The sequence below is a fragment of the Bolinopsis microptera genome, chromosome 5 (genome assembly GCF_026151205.1).
Source record: "Bolinopsis microptera isolate Bmic1 chromosome 5, MBARI_Bmic_1.0, whole genome shotgun sequence".
In the NCBI taxonomy this organism is placed as follows: domain Eukaryota; kingdom Metazoa; phylum Ctenophora; class Tentaculata; order Lobata; family Bolinopsidae; genus Bolinopsis; species Bolinopsis microptera.
The window spans coordinates 2,144,565-2,165,214 of NC_087076.1; the positions used below are offsets into that span (position 1 = coordinate 2,144,565).

Here is a 20,650-nt window from a genome sequence, read left to right on the forward strand (position 1 = left end):
ACTTTGTAATACAAACAAATGTGCGTTTGAATCTCTATACAATAAGATTATATAATATAAATCAATAAATATCTGATTATTTATACATTACAATTTTAATAAAAAGTCTGATTATTATTCTTCGATTAAAAGCTCTAAACAACGGACAGTTTTAATAAAAACGTCTGATCAAATTAAAATCTCTAAACAGCAGACAGTTATAAAACGGCACCAAAGCCTAATTTTTGCTTAAATTTGAAATGAAATCATCTAATTAAAATGACAGTTAATTTTGCCAATAATTCTAACATAACTATCAGGCAGACTGTTCCTCGACACAGTCTTCCTCTCCGAGCTGACAATGTCCTGACTCTACTTTGTCTAACAAGAGAGGAGCAGTGAAGTACATCAACATAGAGCCTAGAGGGGCGGACACCAGGATAATAAGCACAGCAACAGTAACTATAGTCCTACTGTAACCCATAACAACCTCCTCTTCGCCCTTCTCTACAGCTACTGCTAGTGCGTACGAACCTATAGCTGCCTGCACTGTAGCTTTAGGGATCCAGGAGAAGCTAACAAATACCTTCTCTTTAACAGTAAGTCCTGTCCAGGATACAGCCAGGAAAGCAGTGATAAGTCTGAAAAACAGAGCCACAAAGATAATAATCAGAGACTTCCACATTATTTCAGGGGTGATGAACTCAAACTGTATATCCCGCCCTACAAGCCCAAACAGGAGAGGCTCTCCCAGCACCCACAAACAATCAACTACTCCAGTAACAGTAGAGTCCTCGCCCCACCCCTTTACAGCAGTTAGAGACATCACTATAACAGACAGAGGACCTGACCCGTTAAACCCTATATAACTCATCCCAAAAACTGAGCACAAACCAAACGACAATAACAACAAGGAGCGCAGTCTACTGTCCACTTTACCAGAGCTAACAGGAGGAACTAACCACAGGATAACACCCGATACCACTCCTAAAGCTGTTCCTAGCACTATCTCCAGTGGTCCTTGCAGGATCTGGAGGTATAGCGGCTTATCAGAGGTAAAGGCAGAAGATAGACACACCATGTAGGCACTGATTGCCAACACGTCGTCAAAAGAGGAAGCAGATATCAACATGGTGGTTATGTTGTTTTCCTCGATCTTAAACTTCCTCTTCTTCAGTTCATCTAGACAAGGTACTATGATGGCTGGAGTCACCGCTGCTATCACAAAACCGAGTAAAAAGCCCCAAATCCATGGTAGGTCTAGCAGTAAAACAGACATTATCGCAAATACAGTAGCCTCTACAAAGCAAGGCAGGAAGGCAAGTCTAATAACAGCAAATCCAACTCTTTTTATATCCATGATATCTAAACTTAGTCCTCCCTTCATCAGAATCAGCATGAGTGATATGTTCTTGAGATCAGATGAAACTTGGGCATCAAGTACCGTCCACTCCTTAACCGTTGGTATGTTACTTAAACCAATACCTACGAGTAACATACCCAGCATGGGCGGAATGTTGATGAGTTTTAGACATTGTCCAGCTATCATAGCTAAAATAAGGAGTACGAAGAGGGAGAAGATAGGACCCCCAGATTGTGACAGAGTGGTAGTAGTGACGTAACATGTTGTGTAGAGTGTTATCACCAGGAGCAATAGTGCTAATAACTTCAGCAGTTTGTGAGGGCACCTCTTTAGGAAGCAGCCTTGGAGTGACTGGATATCAACCATGTTTCTAAAAAGGGTTCCAACCTGTGATACAGGGTTAGTGGGGGTATACATAGAGTATTATTGAGAAATATTGTGTTAGTGACGCTGATTACATTACGATGACAATAATATGGTGATTCTGTGTTCTTGCAAAACTGTTTGTAAAGCCTCAAAAAAGCTGGTAATGTTGATTTGTAAATTTAGCAAGACAATAATATTGAGCGATAGGGTACATCCGTACATGAGCCTGTATAATATGACACACATTAATACTGTGCACTAGCGAGGGTTTCCGTAATCTTTTGACTGTTATTATTTTGGTTTCCCAATCCAACCAAAAAAGTTCGTACAAACAAAAACAAAATCGTCATATCTGCCATAAAAACTAACAAAACCAACTTTGGAGCATCCCCTGCAAATTACAGTTTCTACTAAACTGATCCAATAGTTCTACTCAACAAATCTTTTAACAATAGCGAGTTCAGCTTTGCCACCATCGAAGAAAGAGAGAACCCTTCTATGCTGATACTTCAAACCTAACATAGCTCTCTTTGTGTAGACAAATATGTTAAGGGAACATATGAAAAATAGTACGAAATAAATTAACATTAACGAATTCATCATCACAATATCTACAGCTTTTCGGGTACCATCGAGGTCCTTCCAAAGTTTAATTATAACTTATATGTATACAGAATATAATATTTAAAATAGTTACACTAACTCTTGGTTTTATTAATATAACCCTTTTTATTGAGGTAGTATAAAATAGACAAGTCTAGAGGTAGTCTAGCCGGGGTTGACAACTCAGCCCCAACAAGAGAAATAACAACTTTAGATCCGGTTCCTGTGAGTATACTTTTATCCACATTAAGCTTATCAACCCAGTAATCTACATTAACATAGGTTTCAGTGGTAGCGAGAATCTCACTCATCTCAATACCATTAGATAGTAGGATATAGATGGCAGCTGCTGCAATTGCGTAGGTACAACTCTCAACTATGAGGAATGCTAGTCCGTACCGCTTTAATATACTCATCTTTGATGCTTTTTTGACTGGAACATTATAATTTGATGCTTTTTTGACTGGAACATTAGAGAAAGATCTGGTTTGAAAGAAAGGAGTGAGGACTATAATGTGTAGTCGAGAATGACCGGACAGTTCCGCAATGATTTGACAGAGGTTTAAGTGTGTAACCAGTACAATAAAGGGACATCTGACGAGGCTGGAAGACATGTTTTAGGTGGGACATATCTGTAAGGGAATTATTGGAGTCTTATACATATTGGCATAAACAATTTAGTAATGTGTTAGTTAAAATAATTTTAAAAATAATTCAATATGGTAAGACACAGACTTGCCTTATTGCAGATCTTTCTTAAAAGCAAAGCAATCAAAGTCAGTGAATTAATTTGATTCCTAAAATGGTTCAAGTATAGAATATAGAGTAGAATTATCAGTTTTCAATAAGTTTTCAATAAGTTAAATCAAGAACTTGGCCATTTGGGTACAAAAGATTGCGAAATTCATTACAAGTATAAAAGTAACATCGGCACTATAGAAGAATACAATTTACAAATAATTATAGCTAATAGATCGGGCCATAGGGTAATGTTATATATTAGTTCTCAACCCTGGCCCTGCAGTTAGCAGTAACTAATCCAGCTAATAGCACATCTAAGCTCACATTTCACAAGGTTTCATAGGATAATAATCCAGAAATAAGCTCTAAAACTTCACCACAAGTAATAACCCTAATTAACTAAGATTTGTTATTAAAGCCTCTAATAAACCCCCACTCAGTTAACACGAACAATAGCAACAGGTCCAGGTTGAGTCTGATGGGAGAAGTAATAGTGCAGCTAATAAGAGACAGGGACAAAGCAGCATTGTCTCCTGACAAATCAGCTAAGTTAATGTTAAACTTATTGGCCCAATACCACACATCAGTAACATGCTCCGCGTACAACAGTACCGTCTCCAGCTGTACCCCCGCTGAGAAGAGGAGGAAGAACACACCAAAAGAGGCGGCCCAGGTGCAACAGTCCACCACAGCAAATGCTACTCCGTACCTTTTCAGTCTTTTTGAAAGTGTCATTTTGGAGTTAGCGGTGGAGTCGGAGGTAGAAAAACAACGAGAGTTTGGTAACATAGTTGTGTTGAAGGGTGAGAGAGGGCTCTGGTGGAAGTGTAGAGAGAGAGGGCTCTGGTGGCAGTGAAGAGGCCGACATGTTGCCTGACAGAGAGACATGTTCATTGCATGATCAGTGCGAGCTCGGGTTATGGTCCTTTGAAGAGTGCCCACTAATCCTCTACACCGAGACATCTTGTAAGAGAGCTAGGAGGTGTATCTAGATTGTAGAGGTATTACAGTGTAGGATGACTGTGTCCCACTGTGTAAATAACACGCTGTTTCTCCTTCTCCCTCTCCTTCTCTCTTCACCATATGACTGGGCGGTAGTGAGTTAAACAAAAAGAGATTTACAATGTTATTCTATAATTTTATTGAAGATTTTTCGTGAAAAAAACAGTAGTTATTGGATAAATGTAAGATTACCCGTACAATAGTACTAGTAGGTGGTAGTTAATGTTCAATGTAATGGGTTCTATTATGCTATCCTCAATAAAACTAACGCCATTGAAAGCAAACGATTTCGTTCGCCAATGAACTTGATAAAATAGAATAATGACCTTAGAAAACAGTATTATTATAATATGATCATATTTGGAATAAAAAGACAGTCAGAAACGAATTCTCGCTTGAAGAAAATCTATCAATATTCAATAAGGTCAACATCTTAACGGGATTAGGTTCTGACATGGGCCCCAGCAATGTGAAATGTCTCAACCTTAAATTCTTACAAATATTTTGTTAACAATCTCACAAATAAAACAATCTTTCGTCATTCACCTCCTCCGCAAGCTTCCCTACAGCTCTCTGTTCTCTCCCAATGCAATGTAAGTACTTAAAGTTATTTAATTGTGCACTATCTGATTATTTCATCCCAAGATCCCTGCTCTTGTATTTTCTGCCCTGTCTCTCCAGCTCTCTCTGAATGTGTGAGGGCATCTTGCCCATTACTGAGATAGCGTACATTCCTCGTACCTAGGCAGAAGTACCAATATTAATATCAACATTATTATGTTAATCTAGTTTTTATAGTAGTATTTATTTCATAATCTTATAAAAAGTAGATCAACTGAATAAGTAGAACTCATCATGTACGAAAAGCAAATATAAATTAGAAGTGTAACTAACGAGGCCTCTGATGCCCTGCCATCTAGCTACCCAGCTTTCATCTGGGTTAGTGAGAGATATCATACCCTCGTAGTTTGGAGAGGTACATTCTAGAACACGCTCTCTGTTGTTCTTTAAACTCAACCTGAACGAACAGGTACAGTTCCCTGACTTACTGGATTACCATATAAACCTGATTATTAGATACTATAAAATAACTTAAACATTTAAGTTTAAAATCCTTCATTATAAGACTTACCATTGATCACAATTATCACAACCGTCAATGATAAACTGTTCAGTATTTTTTAGCAGAGAGCACATCATACATGCTCTAATATTATTCAGATCTTTTGGCACCACTTCCATCCTTGCTAAGTAACATGTTAGTTAACATTCAATTGTCATCACTCGATCATGATTGTATGTACTTATACATAACATCATAATCGATTGATACAAATTATAATACCATAATCGCTTGATAATCGATTAATGAAGAATTAATAACAAAATGTTATAGAGTATTTTGGAATAATGATAACAAAAATATGATTTGTCTATCAAACGTAATTATGCTATGATAAGCATAATTTAGTACAATTTACTCATAGAAACACGATATCCTTAATAAATCTCTAATTAATAAATTAGTTCTATATTATATATATAACAAAAGCAGTACATTATAAATACATATAAAACGAAAACAACTTACCATGCAAAAATCCAATAGAACAACTACTAATAATAAGGGTCACCCTGTAAAATAGCTACCCTGCTTTCAGAATAAAGCTAAAAAGAGAATACTTTACAATAATTCTAAATATTTCCTAAGCAAAACTCTTTTTACATTTTCTGCAGTCTATTATGTCTGATTAAAAGTATTGAGAAAATGTTAGTTCTGACCCAAGTTGTTAAGTTATAATGAAATATTAATGATATCCAACTAATGGGTTAAAAGCTAGTTATTTCTTCAGCTGAAGTCAATGCCTTGTGCCAAAGGTAGATCTTTGGAGTAGTTGATGGTACTGAAAAGAAGGGGAGAATTAACAAATTATCAAGATGTAATTAAGAGACTCTTTTAGTTTAATGAGCTCGTCCCCTTGATTAATTATCAGCTAATTAGCTCGTCCCCGGCCCTTAATTAATTATCAGCTAATAAGCAAGTAAAATAAGACTGACCAGGTAGCACGCCGACAGTACTGTTTCCAAGCATCACTGCCACTCTCCCGGCCTCCTCCAGTCTCCTTCTCCCCTCCAAACGCTCCTCCTATCTCCGCTCCGTTAGTTGGAATGTTTACATTACAAATACCACTGTCAGCTCCTCCGGCACCTACCCACCTGTAGTCACAGTTGTAGTCATTCTGTAGTCACAGTTGGTTACTTACTTTTACTGACAGTTGGTTATCAGTTATCTTGGTTAACTTTGTGAGTAGGTTTTAATACTACCCACCTGTACAGCTGTACTTGGTTATCATTTAACTTTGCGACTATGATCACATTTAACCTTTGATCACATTTAACCTTTGATCACATTTAACCTTTGATCATCATTTAACCTTTGAGGCTCTTATACTATCCAATGGGGGGGGGGGGGGGGGGGGCTAATGGCATAAAATGGCATAAAATGGAGACTTTTTCTATGGAGAAAATGGAAAAACCCATGAGTAATTCTCCATTTTCTCCATTTTATGCCATGAATTTTGTCTTCGAAATTTCATCTTAAACACCATTTAACACCTAAATTGGACATCCTAACATGTTTGTTTACGCTTACTAGGGGCGTAACAAGCTTATGAAAGCTCATAGTAGGCTACTAGATGCTTATACTAGGTTAGTAGAGGCACACTTCAGGCAAACTCATAATTACTCAAGCTTAGTGTAAAGTTATTGCTACAGGCTACAGCAGGAGTGAGTAATAGGGGAGAGTAATAGGCACTGAGAAGTGAGACCTACATCCTCGAAAGTCGAAACAAGCTCGCACTGCAAAGGGGAGGCCTGCCTTCCGAGATCGCATTACCAGGGGGATTGGGGGAAGCCTCGAGTCCAAAATTGTGTACCGAAGGGTAATTTTCTAAGTCAAAATTTTTCAAAGTTTTTCTGAAAAACACTTTTCTCCACGTTTCATGCTACCTTGTTCATATTAAGCCGAAAATATTTTTTCGGTCAACCTTTTTTCTTTCTTTCTGAAAACCGCTTTTCTCCACTACACGTTTCATGCTACCCTGTTCATTATTTTCCGAAAATATTTTTTCGGTTTTTCGAAGTCCACACCTTCCCCTCGATACACAATTTTGGACTCGAGGTAATGCGATCTCGGAAGGCAGGCCTCCCCTTTGCAACACGAGCACGGAATCGGGAGCTCTCGATACGGGAGGTACGTATCGAAAATGACTCGGACCGAACATTTTCTAAGTCAACATTTTTCAAAGTTTTTCTGAAAACCACTTTTCTCCATGTTTCATGATACCCTGTTCATTATTGGCCGAACATATCTTTTTTTTAAATAATTTTTATCGAAATTCTAAATTTTTCAGGTTTTCAATGGCATAAAATGGCATAAAATGGTATAAAATGGAGACTTTTTCTATGGAGAAAATGGAAAAACCCATGAGTAATTCTCCATTTTCTCCATTTATGCCATTGGCCCCCCCCCCCCCCTATCCAATGTTTAATAGCAATAACCCTCATCTCTCAATTTAGTAAATAGTTCACATTCTATAAGAACAATGCAGTGTAATAAGACAAAGATATTTTTAAGTATACTGCTGTTTGGTCACAAATATATAGAGATATATGAGATGTAGACCAACCTGAAGATATACTCCGGGTTCTTGGTAAAGATGGAAGATGAGAGACCTTGTGAAACTTCATTGTTGATCGCAACCGCATCCTCAAAACCCTGCAAACAATTTAACTTATTTACTATTTATTGTTTTAGTTATAATTTAGTTTGTCAGTGTTAATGAGATGCAGTAGATTTAACAAGATTGAAAACCTCTGTAAATGTTTACTTAACCATCAGACAAATCCAGTTAATTGAGGGAACACTTTATCTACATCACACGGTACTTACATCACACGGTACTTACATCACACGGTACTTACATCACACGGTACTTACATCACACGGTACTTACATCACACGGTACTTACATCACACGGTACTTACATCACACGGTACTTACATCACACGGTACTTACATCACACGGTACTTACAACACACGGTACTTACATCACACGGTACTTACATCACACGGTACTTACATCACACGGTACTTACATCACACGGTACTTACATCACACGGTACTTACATCACACGGTACTTACATCACACGGTACTTACATCACACGGTACTGAGTTACAGAATCCAAAACTCTCTTATGTCTCACTTATTTGACACCACTTGTCGGCTTCGCTCGATTGAAATTGAACGAGTAGTCCTTTTCGTTCCCTTTGGAGGCACCACTAGAAAGACTCCTTTGCGAGTTCAAAGACTCTGGCTACGTGACTCGGTGGAGGCTCTTTCTATATGAAAGCTTCAGTAAGAATAGTTGTATGCCTATAATTTCATTACCTGGCTACTAAATACACTATATCAGTATATCTGTCAGATAAGTTCAGTTCGTATTCAACCACTTTGAATTCCTTTTAAAACTTATAATGGACCATTAACAGATCGAAGTGTAGAGTTCAACTACCATACTATAAGTTATATCTTGATGCAAGTTAGTAAGGTATCTTGATGCACGCAAACTACAGTGAAATTCGTTTTTGGACTGCCTTATTTAACTTGAACAGTGACAAATTTTAATTTAATTTAAATTTATCACAGATCATAGTAACAGACTGAAGTGTAGCACAGTTTACCTACCACACTTTAAGTTATATCTTGATGCAAGCTAGTAAGGTATCTTGATGCACGCAAACTACAGTGAAATTCTTTTTTGGACTACCTTATTTAACTTGAACAGTGACAAATTTTAATTTAATTTCAATTTATCACAGATCATAGTAACAGACTGAAGTGTAGCACAGTTTACCTACCACACTTTAAGTTATATCTTGATGCAAGCTAGTAAGGTATCTTGATGCACGCAAACTACAGTGAAATTCTTTTTTGGACTGCCTTATTTAACTTGAACAGTGACAAATTTTAATTTAATTTAAATTTATCACAGATCATAGTAACAGACTGAAGTGTAGCACAGTTTAACTACACTTAAACTACGAGACTACAGATATATCCTGATACAAGTAAGCAGAAAAGGAGGAATGTTGAGACCAAATATTTTGAGCACAGCTGTCCTTATATAGCTGCTTCACTTCCAGTTCACTAACATTCAGTTCTCTTTAAGTTGAAGTTCTAATTTGTTTAAGACTCTGGGACGATATTTCAACGAATCGTTATTTTTTTTCATGGCTGTCGCCCAGACTGTATCAATTTAAGGCACCCGCTCCCTTCTTTGATTTACGATAATGATCGTGAACAAAATTAGAGTCTGGTATCCAACAAATTTTAGATCTCTATTAACATGGTTTTTTAGACACCTAAATATACCGATTTCCGGGTTTTTTCCAGCGCTAAATTTTAGCAGCTGGTTGCTTTTTTCCTTTTTATCAATATAATAGAATAGACTATTTTGATCTATCTTTTGAACGACTTCTGATACGACTGATTTCTCCTTAGAACACGGTGGTATTTGCTTTATCAGGGCTTTAACTTTCAGTTCTGTTCCTTTTACCAGGTTTCAGTCTCACGTAACTCCGCATTTAATTTTTTTTAAATCTTATTTTTATCTGATATCGATTGATATTTGTAAAAAACGTTGAACTATTGAAGTATTGTCATATTCGTATCCTATTGTTTTAGCCTTAAAAAAACACCAGACCCGCAGCAATGACGAAAGTATTCTGTTTTCTACTAGTGCTAGGACTGATCGCTCTGACTCAGTGTCAGCCTCCAGGATTAGGAAGACGATCAGCTGAACCCCAGCCTCCAGGATTAGGAAGACGATCAGCTGAACCCCAGCCTCCAGGATTAGGAAGACGATCAGCTGAACCCCAGCCTCCAGGATTAGGAAGACGATCAGCTGAACCCCAGCCTCCAGGATTAGGAAGACGATCAGCTGAACCTCAGCCTCCAGGATTAGGAAGACGATCAGCTGAACCCCAGCCTCCAGGATTAGGAAGACGATCAGCTGAACCCCAGCCTCCAGGATTAGGAAGACGATCAGCTGAACCCCAGCCTCCAGGATTAGGAAGACGATCAGCTGAACCCCAGCCTCCAGGATTAGGAAGACGATCAGCTGAACCTCAGCCTCCAGGATCAGGAAGACGATTTTTTAGAGGGTAGTTTTTTCGCGTGAGTTGCATCACGGGGATTATGTTGGTATTTTTATTTTTAGGGTGTTGTTTAAGAGGGAGTTTTAGGATTTTTTAAGGATTTAGTAGGTAGGGGGGGATTTAGTCGAATTTGTCAATACCTCCTGGAGATATTGACGAAATCGATTAAATTTTCCCGGGGGATATAGTGTAATATGGAGGCTGGTTACAGCAGTTTTAGAGTAGTTTTAGCAGTTGTGTAGATTGTAATTTAGTGATTAATATGACCGTTAGTAATGAGTGTAGATTTAGGTAGTTAAGTGACCACGTGGTATCACGTGGCGCGTGTCGATAACGCATTTCTGGACACGTTAGGATTAGTTCTGGAAAAGCTTTTTAGGTGACGTGTTTAACTTTCAATCAAAGTGTTAACCGCTGATCTGGAACGAACCCGGCGTGGCCCGTATTGCCACAGTTTATAGTTGTTAATTGTTGTTAATTAACCGTATATTTCATCTTCGAACGTTATTAATCGATTCAACTGTTTCCCTTGTTCAACACTAGCGTAGGAACGAATTATACCACATTATACCGTTCAAATTAAAGTTGCCTCACCTATTTCCGTGTGGGGTAAATTAGTAAGCTTTCGATACTCGAAGATCGTGTTTCAGTCAATTCAGAGTAAGTGCAAGTTCTAAGAGTTTAGTGTTTCTACTAGCGTTCGTAACGAGTTTATATTTCCCATTTGATTCATATTCTCGATATTAACACCTTAGTATCCCTTTCTGTTAATTCCGTGTACGGTACTAGAATATCGTATTTGATATATTAACGTAGAGTTCAATACTTAGATATTGTGAGTTATTGCGGTTGTCAGTCGCTAAGAACGACTGAGTGAGTAGTGTATATTGTGAGTACACCTTTGTGAGCAGGCACTGTAGACCATCGGTACGCTTCGGGAGGACTGGTCTGGTGCCCACCTTATTTTACACTACAGCTGAACCCCAGCCTCCAGGATTAGGAAGACGATCAGCTGAACCCCAGCCTCCAGGATTAGGAAGACGATCAGCTGAACCTCAGCCTCCAGGATTAGGAAGACGATCAGCTGAACCCCAGCCTCCAGGATTAGGAAGACGATCAGCTGAACCCCAGCCTCCAGGATTAGGAAGACGATCAGCTGAACCCCAGCAGAACGGTGAACCATTTGTTGATTTTGGAAAACGATCAGCTGAACCTCAGCCTCCAGGATTAGGAAGACGATCAGCTAAACCCCAGCCTCCAGGATTAGGAAGACGATCAGCTGAACCCCAACAGAACGGTGAACCATTTGTTGATTTTGGAAAACGATCAGCTGAACCCCAGCAGAACGGTGAACCATTTGTTGATTTTGGAAAACGATCAGCTGAACCCCAGCAGAACGGTGAACCATTTGTTGATTTTGGAAAACGATCAGCTGAACCCCAGCAGAACGGTGAACCATTCGTTGATTTTGGAAAACGATCAGCTGAACCCCAGCAGAACGGTGAACCATTTGTTGATTTTGGAAAACGATCAGCTGAACCCCAGCAGAACGGTGAACCATTTGTTGATTTTGGAAAACGATCAGCTGAACCCCAGCAGAACGGTGAACCATTTGTTGATTTTGGAAAACGATCAGCTGAACCCCAGCAGAACGGTGAACCATTTGTTGATTTTGGAAAACGATCAGCTGAACCCCAGCAGAACGGTGAACCATTTGTTGATTTTGGAAAACGATCAGCTGAACCCCAGCAGAACGGTGAACCATTTGTTGATTTTGGAAAACGATCAGCTGAACCCCAGCAGAACGGTGAACCATTTGTTGATTTTGGAAAACGATCAGCTGAACCCCAGCAGAACGGTGAACCATTTGTTGATTTTGGAAAACGATCAGCTGAACCCCAGCAGAACGGTGAACCATTTGTTGATTTTGGAAAACGATCAGCTGAACCCCAGCAGAACGGTGAACCATTTGTTGATTTTGGAAAACGATCAGCTGAACCCCAGCAGAACGGTGAACCATTTGTTGATTTTGGAAAACGATCAGCTGAACCCCAGCAGAACGGTGAACCATTTGTTGATTTTGGAAAACGATCAGCTGAACCCCAGCAGAACGGTGAACCATTTGTTGATTTTGGAAAACGATCAGCTGAACCCCAGCAGAACGGTGAACCATTTGTTGATTTTGGAAAACGATCAGCTGAACCCCAGCAGAACGGTGAACCATTTGTTGATTTTGGAAAACGATCAGCTGAACCCCAGCAGAACGGTGAACCATTTGTTGATTTTGGAAAACGATAAGCTGAACCCCAGCAGAACGGTGAAACATTTGTTGATTTTGGAAAACGATCTGCTGAACCCCAGCAGAACCTTATGTGAAGGTAATAATGCTAACTTGTATGAAACTGCACTGGGTAACGCAGGGGTAAGGTGTGAGACGATCACGAGTGAATTTCGTTGAATGACCATAGGTTTAAAAAGTTGCATTGAATATTGAGTTTTATTTCTCTTAGATGTGCAAAATATTGCAATTTACTTTATATCAAAAATGAAACATACTCCTATCTATGTACCTCTTATCGAGGTTCATAGATGAGATAATAGTTTAGAAACTATTATCTTATCTATGTACCTCGATAAGAGTACAGTGTAGCACAGTTTAACTACGGGACTACTATATCTTGAGACAAGTAAGTAAACAAGGAGGAATGTTGAAACTAAATCCGGTAAATTCAGCCATTTTTTACAGCTCCTCCGACCTCAAGTTCACTAACAGTAACATTCAGTTCTCTTTAATAGTCTCTGGGACTCTCGCCCAGACTATACCCATTGAAGGCATCTGCTCATTCTTTAATTTAAGGTTATTATCGTTTAAAAAACTACAGTTTGGTATTTTTATAAATACTGAGGCCATATTTCACTGCTTCATTGTTTTATCAGCAATCATGTATTTTTTTTGGCCATTGCATGGTTCATAGACATGGAGCAATACTGTTTAATATTTTGCCAAAACCCAAAAATAGGCATAGTTAATGGTTACTCAAATTATAAGATACAAATACAATGTAATATAAACTAAATATGCTAGGTAAAAGGTAAGGTTGGTAACACGACTCCTGTCCGACAGCGACATCTGTCCGACAGCGACATCTGTCCGACAGCGACATTTGTCCGACTTAGGGTACCAGAAAAAAACGACATCTGTCCGAAATTGTGATCTGATTTCAATACGACACATTTCCAATTAGAGAAATGATCTGAACTGTTACTTGCTAAGTTGTAAACGTAACATTTCCAATTTGAGATTATATGATCTGAGCCATAGTTTACTACCATAGCTTATTTTCATTTGATGTCGATAAATTGGACAATAATTTAAATGGTATATAAATTAATTCAATAAAATACAATCAATGCAATCCCATTTATTGAATCTTTGTTGCCGAGTACAGCTGCCTTCGGGTAGTTCTTCTTAATCTATTACAATTGTAAATGAATGGGAAAAGCGAGCGACCGATTTCATTCTCGGTATCATTTTGCATTTGAGAACGGTCAATCAAATTGATATCATATCCTTTTGTTTGGGAAAGAGAGACACTGGCAGCGGTCCACTCTACCCATGATTATGGGTTTTGGTCAAATATCATATCTTTTTGATTATAATGTCAGGGTACTTTTCAAAGTCGAAATTCATAACTTTATTAATAAGGTAAAGGAGATAATTTCAACGCGATTTTGAAATTTTACCTTTGAAAACATTTCCTTGTGTTTAGGTAAGCATATCTGTCGATCACTGACTGAATATGCCACATTATACTCATTCAAGTCGGCATTAAATTCATATATATAATGCCATTTAACTGTCATGGAAAAGCAGAATCTAATCGAAATCACGATTGAGCAAAATTCTCACCTTTCGCACGTGCAAACTTTGAGCGGACGTTGCGTGCGCATCCAATATTGAATCACCTTAAATATTTGCATATTCCGTTATTTATGTATAGTTTGATAAGCATGCAAAGTTTCAAAGTATTTCAAGAAGAACAGTACTCACAACGGCACTCCAAAGTTGACAGAAAATGGTAAAAAGAGCAATTTTCAGTGATTTTACTATTTTAGCAATTTTTAATCAATTTGGGCGTGTCCCCACGTGTGCAACTTTTCGATTTTCAATTTTAAAACTAGCCTAATGCACAATTTATACCTATAGGAAGCAGAACTGAGCTATAAAACATCGATTTTGAGGGATAATGAAGTGTTTATAGGTTCTGAAACCTAGCTAAATCGATTTTTCGTGCAATTTTAGGTTAGAAACGGTCATCAAAATGAGTTAATAAGAAGGTCGATTTCTCGGTTATTTTTGAGCTTTCGTTCAGAAAATTATTCGGGGCCCTCAAAGGGGGGTAACAAGAAGGCGTTACAAGCGTCTCTTCAGCCTCCTGAACATATGCTCGCCCTAAAATGTAACCAAGCAATTATCACCTCATCAGCCTCCTGAACATGTGCTCGCCCTAAAATGTAAACAAACAATTATCACCTCCCCGCCATACCAGTATCCACTGGTACTTACATCACACGGTACTTACATCACACGGTACTTACATCACACGGTACTTACATCACACGGTACTTACATCACACGGTACTTACATCACACGGTACTTACATCACACGGTACTTACATCACACGGTTCTACACGGTACTTACATCACATGGCACTACGTAGAGGATAGGAGCGAATGTTTCCCTCATAACGAGGTCAGAGTTGTGTGGGAGCCCTGTTACTATTGTTGGTTCCACGTACCTTCCTTCTAGAACATTACCTCCCACTTCTATAGTACCACCCTGAGAGGAGAGGTTAGAGAGCTGCACTTATATTTAAAACACTTTCTTATTTAGTTCATTTTCCATTTAATATAGAAATCAAGTAAGCATTTTAAGTAATGGATTGCTCCTTGTCGTGGTTAACTAAATATCAGGTTACACGTTGTACGTGTCTCAGTTATGTGCAGATTAGCTATAAATATAAGTATATTCGAATAACACAAACTTTAACATGATTAACCAATCAAATAATTATCAATACAGTTTAACTAGATTATTTCGTAACCCTCCAGTACATACCAGAGCAGTGGCCTCGCTGATCGCCTCCTTGTAAGCCTCCAAAGCTGCTGTAGTGTGAAGAGGTCCACACAGAATACCCTTCTCTAGAGGATTACCTATCTTCACTTGCTTGTACGCTGACTTTAGTCTCTTAACCACTTCATCTATAAGTGACTTGTGTACTATCTGAATTAGAAGTGGGTCAGCTTGAGGAGACTTCGGTGCAATGCTTAATATAATTAAATCAGATGGAATGTTTCTAAATATAATAATATTTAAGAAAGACAAGATATTATTATATAATTACAAGACGTCTGGTAGTAGTACACCTCTGTCCAGCAGTTCCAACACTAGCAAAACACACAGCAGGTACCAACATACTGAGATCTGCATCTTCCATCACGGAGATAGCGTTATTACCTCCCAACTCTAGAATCAGCTTACCCATTCTCTCTTGGACCTGGGGATTAAGAGATTAGGAAGATTGTAGTTACTACACAATTTGTGGGGAGGTGGTTCACTTTTGTTAAATAAACAAGTAGCAGTAAGTGCGTTACCCGTACGTTAAGATTACCGAATTCCCGTAAAATGTTTGTGTCATCTAACTGCTATTCGAGTCTACAATTTATAACTGTGTAAATTAACAGAGCTAATTCACGTGCAAGACTTACTTTAGATCCGACTTGTTTACCAATATGACAACTACCAGTAAAAGAGAGAAGGTTCACACGAGGATCATCCACCATTGCAGAACTGAAGTAAAAAGTAAAGTGGTAGTTGAAGTGGTAGTTGAAGTGGTAGTTGTTACACAACCTTACAATCTCACTATTATATACAACTTCTAGCTATCCTTGTCTACACTACCAGCAGTATATTAGGTGGTAAAACAGGTGGTAAAACAGGTGGTAAAACAGGTGGTAAACAGGTGGTAAACAGGTGGTAACACTTACCCCACATCAGCTCCGCCAGTAACAAGACCACTCAAACCACCGGGGAGATTGTTAGCTTCCAACACATCCGCTATCAATCTGTAATATAGTACTATTTACTATACTATATATTCTATACTATATAGTATATTATATTATTAGAAACTATGTTAATATGTGTTAGGTATTAATTTGGTTATTAAGTGAAACGATAGTAATCTTATGATGCATATAACATGTATAAACACAATGTTAAAATATAAAATCAATTGATATGAACCTGGTACAAGCAACACCAGTCAGTGGAGTACTTGGGGCCCCCTTCCACAAACAAGCGTTACCACAGATGCTAGCTATAGTAAAGTTCCAGAAGTAGGGAGCCACCGGGAAGTTGAAGGCTGTTATCACTCCGATAACTCCGAGAGGGTGCCAGTTCTCCAACATCATGTGTCCTGGCCCTGTGCCAAGGATATACGGTTATATTTGAACTCTATCTAATTGTATTGCTCTTATGTTTGTGATTTTTGGTATATTATGTAATATGTACACCAATTTTTATTGCAACATAATGATAAAGATTAACTCACTCTCAGATGGTATAACTTTTCCGTTGAGCATCCTAGAAAGCCCAGTAGCGTAATCAGCAATGTCCACCGCTTCCTGAACCTCACCAATACCCTCAGGGAGGATCTTGCCCATCTCCAGGGATACCAGCTTACCAAGAGGCTCTAGCTTGTCTCTCAAGTGTTCTCCTACTTGTCTGATAAACTCTCCTCGGACAGGGGCTGGAGTCTGGGTGACAGGGTTAGTAGAGGGTTAGTACTGAAACACGTTACAATCCTACTCATGCTCAGTCAGTACAAAGTTAAAACGAAATTACTGCAGAGTACTACAGTTGGGTTGCTGAAAACAAGGATTAAATGTTACGTACCATGGCCCACTGCTTTGAAGCTTCTTTTGAAGCTCTTACAACTTCTTCGTAGTCTTCAGTTGTTCCCTGAAGAGGTAATTCAGTCACGTTTAGTATTATAGTAGCAGGAACTCATAGATTGAAATGGTGTGTATACAAAAAACGGTTGATTACTAATTGCTATACTGCGAACTCCGTATATAACAAAGAATCTACTCACCTCAATAACCTGAGCGATGGGCTGCTCGTTAATGGGTGAAACTGAAGTTACAATATTCCCATTACCACCCCAGGAGCCATTGTAAACACCCTCATTTACTTCTTTGATGCCGATATCTGCCAGCCAAGAGTAGCTAGGATCGTTGACCAACATGGACATGCATCTCGAGAGGAGTGGCTGGGAGGTCTTGGCGATCTTGAAAAGTGACATCCTAACATGTTTAAAAAGTGGTTACTACTAACAAAATCACCACGGAAAATACTTACATAATATTATCATAATATCATATCATTAATTTTCAATGAAGTTAAACACTTTTAACAAAGTTGAAAAAACAGTTGTGACATCATTAAATTGATTCTGGGGAAAAGGGAATTGTGTGTATTGTTTCGAATGGCCAACGCAAAACAGAAATAGCTGTAATCAAAATGAAACACTTCAGACTTAGTGTAACAAGGAACAGTGAGAAATCAAAATGTATAATCTATAATATCAAAAATATGCATGTTAATAAGGAGTTGCGATCCTATTTAAAACCCATCATAATACCTACTTTAATGCAAGGTTTGTATAGGGTTATTTGTCTACGAAAACAAAATTAACATTTAAAATGCAAATTTACTGTATAAATTATAAAAGTTTTCTAAACAATTTTTCCATAACAAATCAAAAATAAAATTATAAGAGTGGAAATTTGCTTGTAGCCCATTTATTTGTAAAATTTCATGCAAATCAACCACTAGTTAGGTATATAAGAAACATTCACTCTGGATCAAGATAGAAAGGGGTCCTCTCTGAAAGAAACAGAGAAATGTAGCTGACCATTGTCAGAAAGTTCTCTGTACCATCATACTGTTCACTTAGTTTCAAATACTCTCCTTCAATCACAACCACCCTGAGGTGGATGAGTTTGTCTACAAAGTTAGTAATATGGAACTGTGAGGTGCATAGAGCAGGTCTGATCCCTCTCTCGTATTCCTCCTGCCCTATCTGACATAGCTCCCTTACAAACTCTGACTTGTTCATCTGGACAGACTCTCTCAGGATATCCGTGTATTCTAGAACAAACCAGAAGGTTTTTATATACGGTATCAGGATTGATCCAGTTTGTAGACAGGAGTCTATCTTGTTCATGTCTACAAGAAGAGAATCGTCATAAAACTCAGGTTCGTTATTCCCTACATCTTTAGTGTCGTCCCATATAGCAGAGGCTTTGTTGAGTCGAGATTGCTCAGTAGTTGACAGAGCTGTTTGCTTGTGTTTGAAGATACCCAAGGTGAAAAGACTGTCCAGATCGAAGGATAGTTGCTGATCAACAGCAATACACGGGGGGTTAGCCGTCACAGTGCTTTGTAGGATCCCACAGATGTACTGTGCTCGAACCATGAGACTGTTCTTGGAGACAGTGTGGGTATCTGTTAACTTGTTGTGGACAATGATGCCAGGAACACTGATACACAGTGCACTGACTGACAGAGAGAACATGACAATTGGAGCGGAGTAGTAATGGAGTAGGAGATCAGCTTTACTGTTAGGTGCTCGCTTATATAGCTGTATCACTTCATCTTCAACAGTCTGTTCGGTGACTTCAAGACACCCTCCCAGATCTTTGATAGCTTCACCAAGATATCCCTTCTTAAATGAGACTGGAGTGTTTTTCTTCAAAGCATCTAGCACACTATTCCAAACTTTACCGTCCTTTTCCAACTCTGCCTGAGAACTCCTAGACGTTGTGTTCAAGAGAACAACTGATACTACAGCAATCTCGCTGACACTGCTAGTCTCCATTGCATTAAACAACACGTGATCCCCCAGCCTTGTAGCGAGCCTGAACACTGCAGCTGTGTCCATGTCCGCAGCGTTTATCCACCTATCAGAGGGTAGTCTCACATCTGATATGGTCTTTTCTACATACTCTGATAAAGAGAAAGGTTCTGAGAAATTAACTCTAACTGATCCGTAGTGCTGTCTAATGGGGAAGGTGATGGAATACCACAGAGCAGTGAATACATTCTCAGCCTCTTCTTTGCTCCTTGTAGCTCCAGAGTGAGACTCTCTTCAGGTGACTTATCATAAGTGATGGAGAGTGGACACAGTAGTACATCGCTGATCACTCCCTCTTTTACTGCAGTCACTATTTGACTGAGAAGCCCGACCTTGGACGGGTTTATTAGACCACTTCTTGATCTTCTACCTTCGACAAAGAACTCTATTGAAGAACCTCCTTTTAGCAACTCGATCATATACTGACCCAGAATTGATTTGTAGAGCTCGTGATCCTCCTTAGGTTTCCGCCTGATAAAGAAAGCACCCAGCTTCCTAAGAATGGAGCCGATTATTGGAATGTTGAGATTGTCACCAGCTGCTACAAAAGGGGAGGGCAGATCACAGAGACAGAGTGTCCACATGAGGATTATGTAGTCCAGGTGAGACCTGTGCAATGGAAGGTATAGAATGGGGAGCTTTCTATCAACTGCTTGCCTTAGTATTTCTACCTCCTTCTCCTCAACGAAAACACCAGTCGTAGAAAATTGGAAAACTTTTGTTATCATCCAGCCCATCACTTTAGCTAAAAGAGAGCACGAATGTGCAAACATCTTACTGTAAATCTTGTAAGCTTCAGCAGTAGCATTATTCTTATCTGGGTAAGTGTCAATTTGTGCCTGAACTTCTCTGGAAGTAAGAACTGCATTTTCAGTCTCCGGATGAGTCGATACTTTCAGGCTAGAAGACTTGTGAATGTCATTGAAATAGTATGGGAAAACTCCAAAACGACGACAAGATGGAGAATGAATAAGATTTATCTGTTTATCTGTTTTGGGGTGCCAGACTGAATGACTGTTAGGAGTGCAACGGTAGCAGCATTTATTAGACACTGTCACTGTTTTGTGAGACAGCTTGATACCTAAACTTGGCAAGTAACCAGAATAACCGTCATGTTGCACTCTCTGCCGTTGACTGGGAGTTCGATAGTTCTTCTTCATTCTTGGTATCGCAGCTGGACTATTACCATATTTTGATATCCACTTCTCTTTTCCTGAACTTGAGATGGCGAATTCTCTAGCCTGGGCTGCATTACTTTTCTTCTCCCATTTCTTGAAGACTGCATCCAGTCGATCACTGGTTTTATTGTCCATCTAAGCCTGAATAAAGTTGAATTATAATTATAACTCCTATTTTCAAATTCACTTTACTGATATTTGAAAGATGT

General features: G+C 38.8%; 6 protein-coding genes across 7 annotated transcripts in view; all 6 read right to left on the minus strand.

Annotated features, from left to right (window-relative positions):
• The window catches only part of LOC134815046 (uncharacterized), a 79,520-nt gene that overhangs the window by 43,224 nt on the left and 15,646 nt on the right, over window positions 1-20,650 (minus strand). The window lies entirely within an intron of this gene.
• The window catches only part of LOC134815049 (calcium and integrin-binding family member 3-like), a 69,384-nt gene that overhangs the window by 33,085 nt on the left and 15,649 nt on the right, over window positions 1-20,650 (minus strand). The window lies entirely within an intron of this gene.
• LOC134815043 (sodium/hydrogen exchanger 9B2-like) lies at window positions 67-2,939 on the minus strand. Its single transcript, XM_063823496.1, has one exon. It carries the CDS (start codon window positions 1,757-1,759, stop codon window positions 296-298), a length of 1,464 nt encoding a protein of 487 aa, XP_063679566.1. The 5' UTR covers window positions 1,760-2,939; the 3' UTR covers window positions 67-295.
• On the minus strand, window positions 4,443-5,303 carry LOC134815052 (transcription elongation factor SPT4-like). Its single transcript, XM_063823510.1, has 3 exons — window positions 5,187-5,303; window positions 4,949-5,072; window positions 4,443-4,795 (listed from the first exon to the last, which is right to left on the minus strand). Exons 1-3 carry the CDS (start codon window positions 5,294-5,296, stop codon window positions 4,685-4,687), a joined length of 345 nt encoding a protein of 114 aa, XP_063679580.1. The 5' UTR covers window positions 5,297-5,303; the 3' UTR covers window positions 4,443-4,684.
• Window positions 5,554-20,650, minus strand: part of LOC134815042 (alpha-aminoadipic semialdehyde dehydrogenase-like) — a 30,737-nt gene continuing 15,640 nt past the window's right edge. Inside the window, exons 2-13 of one of the 2 annotated variants that reach the window (XM_063823494.1) lie at window positions 17,440-17,644; window positions 17,241-17,306; window positions 16,897-17,101; window positions 16,590-16,767; window positions 16,331-16,408; window positions 16,052-16,133; window positions 15,688-15,840; window positions 15,402-15,566; window positions 14,985-15,122; window positions 7,744-7,832; window positions 6,113-6,271; window positions 5,554-5,958 (exon numbers count right to left, since the gene is read on the minus strand). In XM_063823494.1, coding sequence (XP_063679564.1) covers window positions 5,904-5,958; window positions 6,113-6,271; window positions 7,744-7,832; window positions 14,985-15,122; window positions 15,402-15,566; window positions 15,688-15,840; window positions 16,052-16,133; window positions 16,331-16,408; window positions 16,590-16,767; window positions 16,897-17,101; window positions 17,241-17,306; window positions 17,440-17,644 — 1,573 coding nt within the window. In that variant the 3' untranslated portion in view covers window positions 5,554-5,903. Of the gene's footprint in view, window positions 5,959-6,112; window positions 6,272-7,743; window positions 7,833-14,984; window positions 15,123-15,401; window positions 15,567-15,687; window positions 15,841-16,051; window positions 16,134-16,330; window positions 16,409-16,589; window positions 16,768-16,896; window positions 17,102-17,240; window positions 17,307-17,439; window positions 17,652-20,650 lie in introns of those variants that run through there. The other variant, XM_063823493.1, reaches the window with a different exon arrangement.
• LOC134815040 (glycerol-3-phosphate acyltransferase 1, mitochondrial-like) lies at window positions 18,107-20,596 on the minus strand. Its single transcript, XM_063823491.1, is given in 2 exon segments — window positions 18,107-19,425; window positions 19,428-20,596. Coding segments are annotated over 2 exon segments (2,373 nt in total). The 5' UTR covers window positions 20,577-20,596; the 3' UTR covers window positions 18,107-18,201.

Coding starts and splice junctions, on each gene's coding strand:
- LOC134815052 (XM_063823510.1), bottom strand. CDS start 5,296: ATGGAAGTGGTGCCAAAAGATCTGAATAATATTAGAGCATGTATGATG. Junction 5,073..5,186: donor TGTGATAATTGTGATCAATG/GTAAGTCTTATA, acceptor CTGTTCGTTCAG/GTTGAGTTTAAAGAACAACA. Junction 4,796..4,948: donor GGCAGGGCATCAGAGGCCTC/GTTAGTTACACT, acceptor ACTTCTGCCTAG/GTACGAGGAATGTACGCTAT.
- LOC134815043 (XM_063823496.1), bottom strand. CDS start 1,759: ATGTATACCCCCACTAACCCTGTATCACAGGTTGGAACCCTTTTTAGA.